This window comes from Chiloscyllium plagiosum, chromosome 9, assembly GCF_004010195.1.
Source record: "Chiloscyllium plagiosum isolate BGI_BamShark_2017 chromosome 9, ASM401019v2, whole genome shotgun sequence".
NCBI lineage: Eukaryota > Metazoa > Chordata > Chondrichthyes > Orectolobiformes > Hemiscylliidae > Chiloscyllium > Chiloscyllium plagiosum.
In genome coordinates, this window is record NC_057718.1 from 55,390,247 (window position 1) to 55,405,269 (window position 15,023).

At 39.6% G+C, this 15,023-nt stretch overlaps 1 protein-coding gene across 3 annotated transcripts in view; it reads left to right on the plus strand.

Moving 5' to 3' along the window:
- The window catches only part of sptbn1 (spectrin, beta, non-erythrocytic 1), a 290,620-nt gene that overhangs the window by 208,094 nt on the left and 67,503 nt on the right, over window positions 1-15,023 (plus strand). For all 3 annotated transcript variants that reach the window (XM_043695960.1, XM_043695961.1, XM_043695962.1), the window contains 6 exons: window positions 723-803; window positions 911-1,026; window positions 1,451-1,563; window positions 2,800-2,987; window positions 4,063-4,180; window positions 12,750-12,908. In XM_043695960.1, the coding sequence (XP_043551895.1) occupies window positions 723-803; window positions 911-1,026; window positions 1,451-1,563; window positions 2,800-2,987; window positions 4,063-4,180; window positions 12,750-12,908 (775 nt within the window). The remainder of the gene's footprint in view (window positions 1-722; window positions 804-910; window positions 1,027-1,450; window positions 1,564-2,799; window positions 2,988-4,062; window positions 4,181-12,749; window positions 12,909-15,023) is intronic.

The following is a 15,023-nucleotide window of genomic DNA, read 5'->3' on the forward strand; positions in this document are numbered from 1 at the left end:
GCCTAAAAACTAAACAAAACGGAAAACCTGCTCTGTGACAGCTGACCACATCTATTCAGGCTGCCTCCATTGTTCCAACTTTTTAAAAAAAAACCAAGGCCCCAAGTTTCCTCTAGTGGTTTTGGTAGACTGTTTGGCACCTCTGCCTTACAACTTCTATTTAAAAAACAACATTCAAAAAAAACCCCTTAAAGCCACAGCATTGTCACATTTATAATTGTAGCCAGTTTTCCTATTTTTCTGGCACAACTGTAAAGATCATGTTTACCAGAGATGAGGATTTGCTAAAATGATCACAATTCGGTAACAATATTGCAAATCATAAGGAGACTCCCTCTGTAACCAAATTAGAATTCTGTCTTTGAAGAATACACAGGTCATTCTGCTATAACGCATGTTTCGTTAATGTGAATTTGCCATAATGTGATTGATAAATTGGGGCCTCTATTTCAAAGGTGTGAACTTTTACAATGTGTGTTGGCTTTAATACGATTACATCACCAACACTTTCAGCACTGTTTCTAAAGACTGATTTTTTTTCCCTATAACACGGGGTTGCACAAGTACATGTCCATCCATTATAGAACCACCTGTTTCTAAAATTTTACCAAAATGACAACCATGAATCGATATGGCATGTTAACTTTAGCTTGTTGCATTTGGTTCTTAATTTAGTTTTCAAGATAGAAATAAAATCTTACACTTCCTTTTCCTCTCTGTAGCTATCCCAATGTCAATATTCACAACTTTACCACCAGCTGGAGGGATGGCATGGCATTCAATGCTGTTATACACAAGCATAGGTATGTTGGCATTGCTAGCTTCAAATAAATATTCAATCACATTGTTTGCATTTATTTTGCAGTATGTATGTGGTCTATATTTTCTCACTCTATTATCATTTGGTCAGGCCGGACTTGATTGATTTTGACAAGCTTAAGAAGTCTAATGCTCACTACAATCTCCAGAATGCTTTCAACCTAGCAGAGCAGCACCTTGGGCTTACCAAACTGTTGGACCCTGAAGGTTAATTTTTTAATGTTTCATTTTTAAGTGTTAGCATGATACTTTGTTCATGTTCATGTATAATTTACTGCTTGACAGCATTTGAAGAATGTTATTTGGATTCTGTAATGTTAATTCCCCACTCATAAACAATCATCCTTTTATTGCCCGAACTCTCCTCCACTCCATTGCTGACACCATTTTTCCAAATTGATGTTATAGTAGGTATAACTTGAGTTTGGATTCAAAAGTAGCTCTGAAATATTACCAATATTATTTGTTTCCTCTCCCTTGTTATCTTTAAAAAGCACATTACCATCAATGACCTTCATGGTCACTGTCATATAATGATCCTTAAAACTGGTAGTTCCCCTTTATTTACAATTTATACAAGCTGTTTGGCCACTACTATGCAGCTAGATAATACTCACCATTTATTCACCAGATGTCAGTGTTGATCATCCTGATGAAAAGTCAATTATTACCTATGTGGTGACATACTACCACTACTTCTCAAAGATGAAGGCCCTGGCTGTGGAAGGAAAGCGCATTGGAAAGGTATTTCAAAATTTTTTGGAAACTACTGTGTATTAATTTTGAGGAGAATGTCCAGTAAGATTGAGAACAGTATAATGTTTTTCAGTGGTGAGATATATTTATAGCAGTCGTGATAACATGTGAAATTGAATCGTATTGAAGTGTAATCATCCCATCTTAAGTATTTAAATTCCATTACTATTGGTCTGACCTTTTTTCTGCTTTGTGTCTGCTAATGTGTAGAGTCCACGCATACAGTTACTTGCCTTAGTTTTAGAAAGATACCACTCCAGCCAGGTTTACTACTCTCTGGCTGAAAAAATTCCTCTTCCTTTCAGTTCCAAAGGACCTAGTCTTCACTCTGAGGCTGTGCCCTGGGTTCTTGTCTCTCCCCCTAGTGGACACATTTTCTCCATGTTCATTCTGTTCAGTCCTCTCAATATTCTAAGTTTCAATGAGATCTCCCATCCCACGCCTTTCCATACTCTATCAAGTACTGATGTAGAGTCCTCAACCGTTCCTCACATAACAAGCCCTTCATCCCTGGGATCATTCATGTAAACCCCTAGATCCCTAAACCTCTAGACCCCTACTAACTAGTAGATTTGTCCTTAGATATAGGGCCCAAATACAGTCTGACCAAAGTCTTGTACAGCTTCAACAGCACATCTCTACTCTTGTATTCTAGCCCTCTTGAAATGGATACTAATATAGCATTTGCCTTCCTAACTGCCAACTGAACCTACATGCTAACCTTAAGAGAAGCCTGAACTAAAATTCCTAAGTCCCTTTACTTCAGATTTCTGAAAATTTTCCCCATTTAGAAAATAGTCTTTATTCTACCTACCAAAGTGCATAACCTCACACTTTCTCATATTGTATTCCATCTGCCACTTTTTTTGCCCGCTTTCCTAGTCTGACAAGTCCTTCTGCAGCCACTCTGCTTCGTGCATACTGCCTGCCCATCCATCTATCTTTGTCAACTGCAAACTTAGCGGCATGCCCTCAGTCCATCTTCAAAGGTAACAAAGTTGTTATTTAGTCTATTGGTTGCTGAGCTTAAAATGCTTGAGTCATCTAACCTCCTTGATCGTGTTACCATCACTTAACCCATTCCAAGGCATCCATTCTAATATGATTAACACATTAAACAATCCCAGAAGTTATTTCTTAAAATTATTATTGAATTTTTTTTTGCAAATTTGACATTTCTTGAGTTTTGTTACTTTAAACTTGTTCTATTTTCACATGTGACAGGTACTTGATTATGCGATTGAAACTGAAAAAATGATAGAAAAATATGAATCATTGGCATCTGACCTGCTGGAGTGGATCGAACAGACTATCATCATCCTGAACAATCGTAAATTTGCCAATTCACTGGTTGGCGTTCAGCAGCAGCTACAAGCTTTTAACACATATCGCACTGTAGAAAAACCATCAAAGTAAGATTATTAAACAGTTACTAACTTGCTACTTAAACTAGCTTCATCAGTCACTTGGGAAAACATAAATAAGAGCTGACTACTGAACATTTCTCATTGCTATCTGACTCAGTATAGTTAACATTACAAATTTGTCATAGTGCACAGATAGTGGTAAACTACATTAAAATTTCAATAAGAAAAGCTTAGATGATGGTTAGGTAGCTCTTTAGAATGATTTAATTTTTTTTACGTTTATGGAGATGGGTGACACTGAGACTTGATTTTTTACCTTAATTGGTCTGTGAAGATACTGGAAGCATGTTTCCTGTAGGTGTTTGCTATCATCAATGGAGAATTTCAAAATTTTATCAAGCAACAATTAAAAAATGAAATTTTAGGTCTAAGTCAGGTTAGTATTTCATTGGGAAATGATGATGTTTCCATTTTGCTGTTGTGCTTTTCACTACCACAAGGGGCTGAGAGGTACGTAAAATGGCATTCCTACTGATAATATATGCTGTAGTTTTAGTTTGTTGATGAGAGAAGGGAATGAATATTAAGTCAGCGGAAGGGCTGGCATTCAAGCAGACTGTTCTTTTACTCAATATTGTCAAGCATCTTGAAAACTCTTGTGACTGAGCGTCATGTGTTTTGAGTGGTCAGGACATACTCTAACAAAAACATAAATTGCTGGAGAAATTCAGCAGGTCTGGCAGCATCTGTGGAGAGAAAGCAGAGTTAATGTTTTGAGTCCAGTGACCCTTCTTCAGAACAAATGTTACATGCTCCTATTCTATCAAAGCTGAATATTATTTGATCGAGAGCAGGCTTTTCATAGTTCAAACAGGCAATTCTGATTTTTCAAAGCTCAATTTGCCAAAGCTCCTCTTCCTTGCTGTTATCAGGAAGGATGTAAGTTCATTTCATATATGCCAAGTGTAATTTTCTGGAACTTCCAATTAATTCTATCACAACTAAACTTGTGCATCACCCATTGAGTTTTGCAACAGAAATACGAAAATAATACAATTTGCATTATTCTTGTGTAATATCTAAAATAACTTATCTGCTATTTTGTTTCCTTCTGATATAGGTTTACAGAGAAAGGAAATCTAGAAGTATTGCTTTTCACTATTCAAAGCAAAATGAGAGCAAACAATCAGAAAGTATATATGCCAAGAGAAGGCAAACTCATCTCCGATATCAACAAGGTAATTACAAAAATTTCATTTTCTTCTGGAAGGAAATATATTTAACCTTGTCAGAAGCCTGTTGTAGTTTGTACAGGCAGCTACATCCTTGGAGTCGAACTAACATTTATTGCACCCTGGTTTCTGGGTTTTGCCCAAGACAAGAATTCAGCTGAGCACATAAGCTTCAAATCATTAGAGTAGAACTGCGCAAAGATAAGTAATTTAGCCATCAAGCCTGCATGGCTTTTTCAGAGAGCAATCTAATTCGTTCCACTTTCCACTCTTCTGATACATTTAAGCAATGTTCTCTCCTTCGCATGTTTATCGTAAGTCCTTTTGAAAACTGTTGTTGAATCTGAACGCTTCATGAAACACACAATGCGTTCCAGTCCCAATTGCTTGTTTGAAAAGTTTTTCATTATGTTGGTTCTGGTTCTTTTAGAAAATACCGGAAAGGTCTGTGTCCTTTCAGCCTTGGAATTAGATTTTCTTTAGCTTGCATAATTTTAAACACCTTTACCAAATCTCTTTTTGACACCACTGTTCTAAGAAAAACAAGTCCAGTATGTCCAGAGTATTTACCTAACTATTCCCTCATCTTTGGAAAAATTCCAGTAAATCACACTGCACCCTTTCCTAAACCTTCACATCCTCCCTCAAGTATAAAATCACATGACTATAGTCCAACAAATTTATTTGAAACGGCAAGCTTTCAGAGCCCTGGCTCCTTCCTCAGGCAGCTAGTGAGAGAGAATGCATCGGACACAGAATTTATAAGTAAATGATCAAAGGGTCATACAACGCATGCGACAATATTGAACAAACCTAGATGGCTATTAAGTCATTAATCCATTTGAATGGGGGTGCAGGCTTTGATTGAATGATATGTAAATCCCAGAATTTCTTTTAAGTCACTGCCCTAAGATAACTTCAAGTTTTGTCTGAATGAAGGTGACACCTCTGGTCAGACAATGAATGTTAGGTGTGAGGCCATGTTTCAAGTCTGTTTGTATCTGTCAGACCTCCATTTTAATTGATTAAAGATTTAATAGCCATCTAGGTTTGTTTAGTACATTCACATAAGTTGAATGATCCTTTGACCTTTTACTTCGAATAAATCGGACACAGAATATGTCAGTACAAGATCAAAGGGTCATACAATTTATGCACCTTTATTCTGATAAAACCTGAGTTATCTTGGGCAGTGACTTTGAAGAAATTCTGAGATTTACATATTAATCAAAACCTGCACCCCATTCTAACAGATCAAAAACGTAATAGCCATCTAGGTTTGTCCATTACATTTGCATAAGTTATATGATCCTTTGATCTTTTACTTATTGTGTCCAATGCATTCTGTCTCACTAGCTGCCTGAGGAAAGCTTGTTGGACTATGACGTGGTGTTGTGTGATTTTTGACTTTGTCCACCCAAGTCCAATACCGGCACGTCCACATCGTTCCTAAAATATAGCTGTTGAGAACTGAACTTAATACTACGGCGAGGACAGAACTAGTGTTATCATAAACTTCTGGCTTTTTCACTCTATCCCTCAATTTATAAAGCCTAGGATTCCCATGATCTGCTTTCTTAAACTGTCACATTAGCTTTAAAAATTTGTGCATGAGCACCCGAGGTGCCCCTCTTCTGACACCATCTTTGAAATTGAATCACGCAATCACCTGATGAAGGAGCGTTGCTCCGAAAGCTAGTGTGCTTCCAATTAAACCTTTTGGACTATAACCTGGTGTTGTGTGATTTTTAACTTTGAAATTGAGCCATTTAACATGTATTGCCTCATCCCATTTTCAAATGATATCCTGTGATGAGAAGTATCCAGTAAGGGCAAAATTTAGATGAACATAAGGAAAGATCAGGAATAGATGGTAAATAAATGGTTAATCCATGACCGGGGTGATACAGCATTGGAGAGTAGCATTTCTTCTAATATTTGTGATTTTTCTTTTCAAATAATGGCTCTGTTGTATTGTCATGTGTGTTGTCTCTCATCCCAGTGCATTTTGATTTCCCACCACTCCCTTAAGATGCTGTTAAAGCCGTGAGCTATCTCCGTGCAGAGGAGCCTCAATTATCCGAATGTCAATTATTCGAATTTTGGAATTTCCTCACAAGATCGCAAGGTCCCAATGCTTGGCTAAACTGTGTTATCCGGCATTTGATTATCTAAACAAAATACTTCCTGCCCATGTCGATCAGATAATTGAGGTTCCTTTGTACTATCAGATACTGGGTCTCAATGTCATAAGACATAGAAGCAGAAATAGGTCGTTTGGCTCATTGAGATTGCCCTGCCATTCAGTGAGATCATGGCTGATCTAATAATCCTCAACTTCACTTTCCTGTTTTTTATTCTCCAAACCCGAGACTCCTTTACTGATGAAAGATTTGTCTGTGTCAGCCATGAATATACAGCCCAACCTCCACAGTAACCATCTATAGTTAGGAATTCCACAGATTCACTATCCTCTGCAAGAAGAATTTCCTCCTCATCCCTATCTTAAATGGTCAACACCTTGCTCAGAGATCATGTCCCTGGTCCAAGATTCTCCCAAAAGGGGAATGAACCTCTCTGCATCTACCCTTTCAAATCCCCCGTGAATCCATTTGTTTCAGTAAAGTCACCTCACATTTTTCAAAGCTTCAATGAGTACAGATCCAACCTACTCAACCTCTCTTCATAAGCAAATTTCTCCATACTTGGGACCTTTCTAATTTCTGGGGAAGGTATGACCTGTACAAGCCCGACAGTTGCACCAGAACCAGAACCAAGTCAATGTCCTTGATTCTCGGTTTGCTAGTGCTGTTACTGGGGGTTTCTGGCAGTGGTCTGAGATACGAGTGAAGTACAATAGGAGGTTATGCACAGAAAAATATAGAAGAAAAATCAAGTCAGTCTAGAAGACAGTGCAAATACAATCCAATTAAGGCTCAAGGATGGCATTTATTTTAATGCAAAGAGTCTTGCGAGTGAGGCAGATGAGTTGAGGGTGTTGACTAACAGACAGATATGTAGGCATATCTCACGTGTAAAATAAATAGGGTGATAATAGTAGGAGATTTAAACTTCCTCAATATTAACTTGAATAGACAAAGTGTGAAAGGCTTAGAGGAGGACAGAATTCTTAAAATGTGTTCAGGAGAGCTTCTTAAGCCAGCATTTAAGAGGAGGTGGTGGAAGTGGGTGTAATAGCAATGTTTAAGAGGCATTTTGACAGATATATGAATAGGCAGGGAATAGTGGGATTTGGGCCTCTTGCTGAGATATTTGTATCATCGATAGTCACAGGTGAGGTGCCGGAAGACTGGAGGTTGGCAAACGTGCCACTGTTTAAGAAGGGCAGTAAAGACAAGCCAGGGAACTATAGACCAGTGCGCCTGACCTCAGTGGTGGGCAAGTTGTTGGAGGAAATCCTGAGGGACAGGATGGACATGTATTTGGAAAGACATGGACCGATTAGGGATAGTCAACATGGTTTTGTGCGTGGGAAATCATGTCTCACAAACTTGATTGAGTTTTTTGAAGAAATAACAAAGAGGATTGATGAGGGCAGAGTGATAGGTGTGATCTATATGGACTTCAGTAAGGCGTTCGACAAGGTTCCCCATGGGAGACTGATCAGCAAGGTTAGATCTCATGAAATACAGGGAGAACTAACCATTAGGATACAGAACTAGCTCAAAGGTAGAAGACAGAGGGTGGTGGTGGAGGGTTGTTTTTCAGACTGGAAACCTGTGATCAGTGGAGTGCCACAAGGATCGGTGCTGGGCCCTCTACTTTTTGTCATGAATATAAATGATTTGGATGCGAGCATAAGAGGTACAGTTAGTAGGTTTGCAGATGACACCAAAATTGGAGGTGTAGTGGACAGCGAAGAGGGTTACCTCAGATTACAACAGGATCTGGACGAGATGGGCCAATGGGCTGAGAAGTGGCAGATGGAGTTTAATTCAGATAAATGCGAGGTGCTGCATTTTGGGAAAGCAAATCTTAGCAGGACTTATACACTTAATGGTTAAGGTCCTAGGGAGTGTTGCTGAACAAAAAGACCTTGGAGTGCAGGTTCATAACTCCTTGAAAGTGGAGTCGCAGGTAGATAGGATAGTGAAGAAGGCGTTTGGTATGCTTTCCTTTATTGGTTAGAGTATTGAGTACAGGAGTTTAGAGGTCCTGTTGCTGCTGTACAGGACATTGGTTAGGCCGCTGTTGGAATATTGCGTGCAATCCTGATCTTCCTATCGGAAAGATGTTGTGAAACTTGAAAGGGTTCAGAAAAGATTTACAAGGATGTTGCCAGGGTTGGAGGATTTCAACTACAGGGAGAAGAAGCTGAACAGGCAGGGGCTGTTTTCCCTGGAGCGTCGGAGGCTGAGGGGTGACCTTATAGAGCTTTACAAAAGTATGAGGGGCATGGATAGGATATATAGGCAAAGTCTTTTCCCTGGGGTGGAGGAGTTCACAACGAGAGGGCATAGGTTTAGGGTGAGAGGGGAAAGATATAAAAGAGACCTAAGGGGCAACTTTTTCACGCAGAGGGTGGTACGTGTATGGAATAAGCTGCCAGAGGAAGTGGTGGAGGCTGGTACAATTGCAACATTTAAGAGGCATTTGGGTGGGTATATGAATAGGAAGGGTTTGGAGGGATATGGGCCGGGTGCTGGCAGGTGGGACTAGATTGGGTTGGGATATCTAGTCGGCATGGACGGGTGGGACCGAAGGGTCTGTTTCCATGCTGTACATCTCTGTGACTCTATAACTGTATCGAGGCAAAAGTTTTTTAGTTTAGAAAGGCATCATGTTTCAGTGTAGTTTTGGTGCGCTGAAGGGCCTGTTACAGTTTGTTACTGTTTTTTGTTCTTTAGCAAAAGAAAATCCTCCAAGAGAGCTGGACATAGGTTTGGAGAACAAAGCCGGGCAAGTGGTAAATGTGGTTGTGGGTTAAGAAATTAATTCTAGAAGTGTATTAGGGGAGAGTGAATAACCAGGGAAAGAGTAGTGTCCATCAGAGGCCAATGTGGCATCTGTATTTAGAAGAAGAAAACATAACTAAGGTTTTAACTGAGCACATTGTATCTATTATCATGGTAACAAAGGACATTGTAGATATAGAAATCAGGGTTACAAACTGTGATGTACTTAAATGAGTTATCACTGAGAGCGCAAATTGTTAGCAATCTTAGTGGGCTGGAATGCAGTTAAATTCCCAAGCCCAGATGAGGTCTCTCCCAGGCTGCATGGGAGTTGAGGAATCAGATTTCAGGGCCTCTGCCATTCGTTTTCAAATCCTCTCTGATCGTTGGAGTGGATACCAGTTGACCAGAGTACAGATAATATGGTGCCATATTCAAGAAGGATGTTAAAGTCACTGGCCTGTAGTTTCCTGGTTTATCCCTAACAGCTGTGTAAGGAAGTTTTTGAAAAATGTTTTGAGGGACGGAATTATTCTCCACTTGGAGAGGAAAGAACTAATCAAGGATAGTCAGCCTGGCTTTGTAAGGGGGAAACGAAATCCAACAAATTTGAATGTTTTAAGGAGGTGACTTGGTGTGTTAATGAAGCTGGTGCAACTAATGTAGTTTATATGTACTTCATTAATCCTTTTGACCAAGTTTTGCACGGCAGACTGATTGTGAAGCTAAGACCCCAAGGGACCCAGGGTAAACTAGATCCAAGATTGATCTGGTGGCAGGAAGCGGAGGCTGTTGGTTGAAGGTTGTTTTTGTGACTGGAAGCTTGTATCCATTGCCGCACCACAGGGTTCTGTGCTGGGTCCCTTGCATCTTGTAATGTACTTTAATGATCAAGACATAAAAATAAGAATTTAATTAGTAAGTTCACAGATGACACAAAAATCGGTAAAGTGCAAGGGGGAAAGTTTAGACTACAGGGCGATATAGTTGGGTTGGGCAGAATAATGGCAAATTGCATTTAATCCTGAAAAATAAGAGGTGATGCATTTTGGAAGGACTAACAAGATGAGGGAGTACATGTTCAATAGTACGACCAGAGGAAGTACAGAGGATCAGATGGACCTTGAGATGAATAACCATAGATCCTTAAAGGCAGGAGGATAGGTAGATAAGGTGGTTAAAAAGGCTTATGGGATATTTACCTTTATTCATCAAGGCATTGAACAGAAGAACAAGGTGGTTATGATGGGGACTTGTATATAACATCAGTTAGACAGCAGTTAGAGTACTGTGCAGTTCTGAAAAATGTGATTGCATTAGAGAAGGTACAGAAGAGAAACGGTATGTTGCATGGGCTGGACCAATTCAGCTATGATAGGTTGGGGTTATTTTTCTTGGAACAGGGAAGGCTGAGGGGGAATTCTAATTGAGGTATACAAAATTCAGATAGGCCTTGGCATGGTAGATAGGGAGAAAATTGTCCCATAATAGAGGAGTTAATAACTGGGGGTGGGAACGTTGGGGGGTTGCAGTTTTAAGGTAAAGAACAGGAGATTAAGGATCGAGGGGGGAAAAAAAATGAAAATTCATCCCGAGGTTGTGGATATCTGGAACTCTTTGCCTAAAGGTATTGTTGAGGCAGAAATCCTCAAGACAATTTAAGGACTGTTAAGCTGAACATTTGAAATGCCAAAGCATACAAGGGTAGGGGCCAAATGCTGGAAAATAGGACTAGAAAATATGGATGTATGCTGACTGGCATGGTCACAATGGATTGAAGGGCCTCTTTCCGTGATATGAAAGCTCTGATTCCACTAGTCCCAGGGTCACCCTCAATACTGAATAATTATGTCTGGTGCAATCTGGCTGAACATCCATGAACAGGAGTAGGCCATTCAGGATCTGAGTCATTCTGTCATTCAGTACCTCACCGTCATTTACCTACCGTATTGCTTGATAACCTGTTACCGAACATACCTCTGAAAATCGAAAATATGTTGACTCAACATCCATAATCTTTTCTAGGGAGAGTGTTCTTTATTTCTATTAAACATGGGTGCAAAAGTAATCTTTAATCTCTTTCATAAAAGCCCTTCCTTACTCACTATGTGCAACCTCAGAAGATCTTCAACGAAAGAAGACTTGTGCGAAATGTTTCAATATGCATCACATTTTCCCTTTGCAGATTGATTAACTTGCCCAAGCCACCACCATCACCAAAACCCTGCCTTACTATAAAAAATGCCTACATTCCAGCTCAACCTAGTAGTGCATCTGCTGATCAAATATAAATATAGGATGACAGTTCTTGCTTTAACTGTAATGCTATGGTTTCTTATTTTTGATTGAAATAAGAGATATCAAAATAACACAATACATATTAGAGTCATAGAGATGTACAGCACGGAAACAGACCCTTCGGTCCAACTCATCCATGCCGACCAGATATCCCAACCCAATCTAGTCCCATCTGCCAGCACCTGGCCAATATCCTTTCAAACCCTTCCTATTCATATACTCATTCAGATGCCTTTTAAATGTTGCAATTGTACCAGCCTCCACTACTTCCTCTGGCAGCTCATTCCATTCACGTACCACTCTCTGTGTGAAAAACTTGCCCCTTAGGTCTCTCTTATATATTTCGCCTCTCACCCTAAACCTATGCCCTCTAGTTCTGGACCACCCCACTCCAGTGAAGAGACTTTGTCTATTTATCCTATCCATGCCCCTTGTGATCTTATAAACCTCTATAAGGTCAGCCCTCAGCTTCCGACGCTCCAGAGAAAACAGCCCCAGTCTATTCAACCTTTCCCTGTAGCTGAAATCCTCCAACCCTGGCAACATCCTTGTAAATCTTTTCTGAACCCTTTCAAGTTTCACAACATCCTTCTGAACGCAATGTTCCAACAGTGGCCTAACCAATGTTCTGTACAGCCGCAGCATGACCTCCCAAGTCCTGTACTCAATACTCTGACCAATGAAAGAATGTATACCAAATGTTGTCTTCACTATCGTATCTAACTGCGACTCTACTTTCAAGGAGCTATGAACCTGCACTCCAAGGTCTCTTTGTTCAACAACACTTACCATTAAGTGTATAAGTCCTGTTAAGATTTGCTTTCCCCAAAATGCAGCTTCTCGCATTTATCTAAATTAAGCTCCATTTTACAAGAGTTGACAGCAAAGTTTTCATTTGTGCGTTTGAATTCCTTCATTAAGAATTTTACTTGAATGTTTTCACATCTTTTAAATTGCTTGGAGTCTGCAGTTGATTGTTATCCCACAGAGGTCTGAAATTTTGGCCTTTTTTTCTCGACCCAAAAAGATTTCAAGATTCTTACGTTTTGCAGAGGACCATTAGTGTTTGCAAATTTTTATGGAGCTTTGGGGGCAATTTAACCATGTTTTGTCCTTCGTTTTGGGATCAGTTTATGAGCTTCTTATGGCACCTGTGTATTGCTGCTCAGTCTGTCTCCATATGACTGGATCACAAATAACAAAACTTTACTTGTATTTTTTTCCATCTTCAGCCACTTTCATCTCCTATAGGTAACCTTAATTTTGCCAGGAACATTAGCTATTATTCATTTCATTTTTAATGCAGTTCAGTGAGTAATTAATTAATTAAAGGTTGACATTACTGAATACCAATCTTACAGGCCTGGGAAAGACTGGAAAAAGCTGAACATGAACGAGAACTGGCATTAAGGACTGAGTTGATCAGACAAGAAAAGCTGGAACAACTTGCACGTCGATTTGATCGTAAAGCTGCTATGAGGGAAACCTGGCTAAGTGAAAACCAGCGCCTTGTCTCTCAGGTGATGTTTTATCTGATTTCAATATACAGCAAAAATAATATAGTTTTAAATCAATTCATTTTATCAAGGTTTTAGAATGCTTTTATAACTCAGAATTTGAAACTACAGTATTAAATGAGTGAAGGTGAAGGCTGATGCTATCGTTCTTATTCATTTAATGTTTCATAAACAGCTGGTTGGACTTGAGATAATCCAGGTACAAAGAGCTCACTTATTATATTAAAATAAAAATCATTATCTATGTTTAATAGAAGTCAAATACAACTGGTAATATATTATCATTGATAATGTTCAAGTCGGAATAAATACCACAATCAACGATCATAAAATAAACAATTTCAGGTGATTCTTGCAGCTCCAGAAGTCTTTTTGCTGTCCAAGTTCAGAACATAACACAAAACAACTTTTCCAGGTCATCTCTATATAAGCATCAGTTATATGGTGGTACACAAAAATAAGGAGACCTATGATCATGGATTTATTTTTCAGTGCCTCTCTTCCAGAACTTATGCACTACTTTAAAGTCATCGGCAATCATTCCCTAATAACTATTGTCCACCTCAGAAATTCCCTGTCACTGATCATGCATTCTAAGGGTTCTTGTGTGGCTGATGAGCCTGATCCTAGAAACATATCCCTGACCACACATTTGGTGGGTGTTTCTGGGAAGTGGAACTGGGCTCTGGCCTTAATTATGAGCATTCCTTTCTCTGGTTCCTTCTCCATACTTTCTTTTGTCGAAGGGTGTTCTCAAAGAATTGTATCCCTTCATATAGGAGATTCCTCCAAATCAGATTCTTCTGGACAGGAGTCTCCCATGCTTTGATATTTGTTACATTTCTTGAGGTTAGCCTTCAGAGACTGTTTGAAATGCTTCCCTGGTCATCTTTTCATTTGAGTGCCTTCCTTGAGCTAGGCAAAGAAGATTTGCCAAGGTAGTCAAAATTCAGGCATGCTCAGCATGTGGCTGATCCAATGGAAGTTGGTTTCAGATAATCATATTCTCATTGCTGGTGTTGTTGACTCCTTCAAGGGTGCTAATATAAAGAATCTGTCTCAAACCGCTTTGGTGGTACTTCTCCCAGGCCTTGAGGTGGCATCTATACATAGTTCCAAGTTTCAGAGTCATAAAGGCAGTTGCCTTAAAAACAAGGGTCTTGATATCTGTACAAATGTTTTGGTTGTCAAAGGGTCTCATCCGTAAAAATTCTAAGGTGGTGCTTGTGGATTGGACCTCCATGTCAAAATCAGCAGTAGATGAGAGGTGGCACCCCAGATAGGGAAAATGTTCCATGTTTGGAGGATTTTTCTGTTGATCTAAATGGTGGGATTGACCAGAACCTGCCCTGGTAAAGGACTTGAGTCGTCTTCAGATTGAGACTGAGGCCAGTTGTTTGGTATACTTCCGCAAAGATGATAGTGAGGCTTGAAGATTCTCTTCCACAAAAGTATAGATGACATTGTCATTTGAATACTGAAGTTTCGCAAGCAAGGTTGGTGTTCTTTTTTCCTTTGGACTTCAACCTATTGAGGTAGAAAACCTTTCCGTCTCTCTTTTAGACAATGTCCAAACCACTGGAATGCTTATTCTTGACCAGATAAAGGATGGTGGCGATGAAGATGGAAAAAAGATTGGGGCAATAACAAATGTCTGCTTGACCTCAAAGGATTCTGTCATAATATTGTCAGAGAGGGCTGTCACCAACTTCTTGTTCTAGAAAAGATGGAGAATGTTGATGAATTTCTGTGGACACCATGGTCTTCCATAACACTTCCCAATTGACTAACTCAAAAACCTTGATCAGATAAATGAAGGCCTTGTATATTTCCACAGTTCATATGGGCTGACTCCCTAACAGATTTCTTCAGAGAATGGAGAAGGTGCCCAGTGAGGATTCAGGAAATGATTTTCCCAGCGATGGAGAGTAGGCAGAACTCTATGTATTGGCAGGAGAATCGACGTTTTGGGCATGAGCCCTTCTTCAGGAATGAGGAAAGTGTGCCAAGCAGGCTAAGATAAAAGGTAGGGAGGAGGGACTTGGGGGAAGGGTGTTGGAAATGCGATAGGTGGAAGGAGGTTAAGGTGAGGGTGATAAGGTGATGATAGGCCAGAGT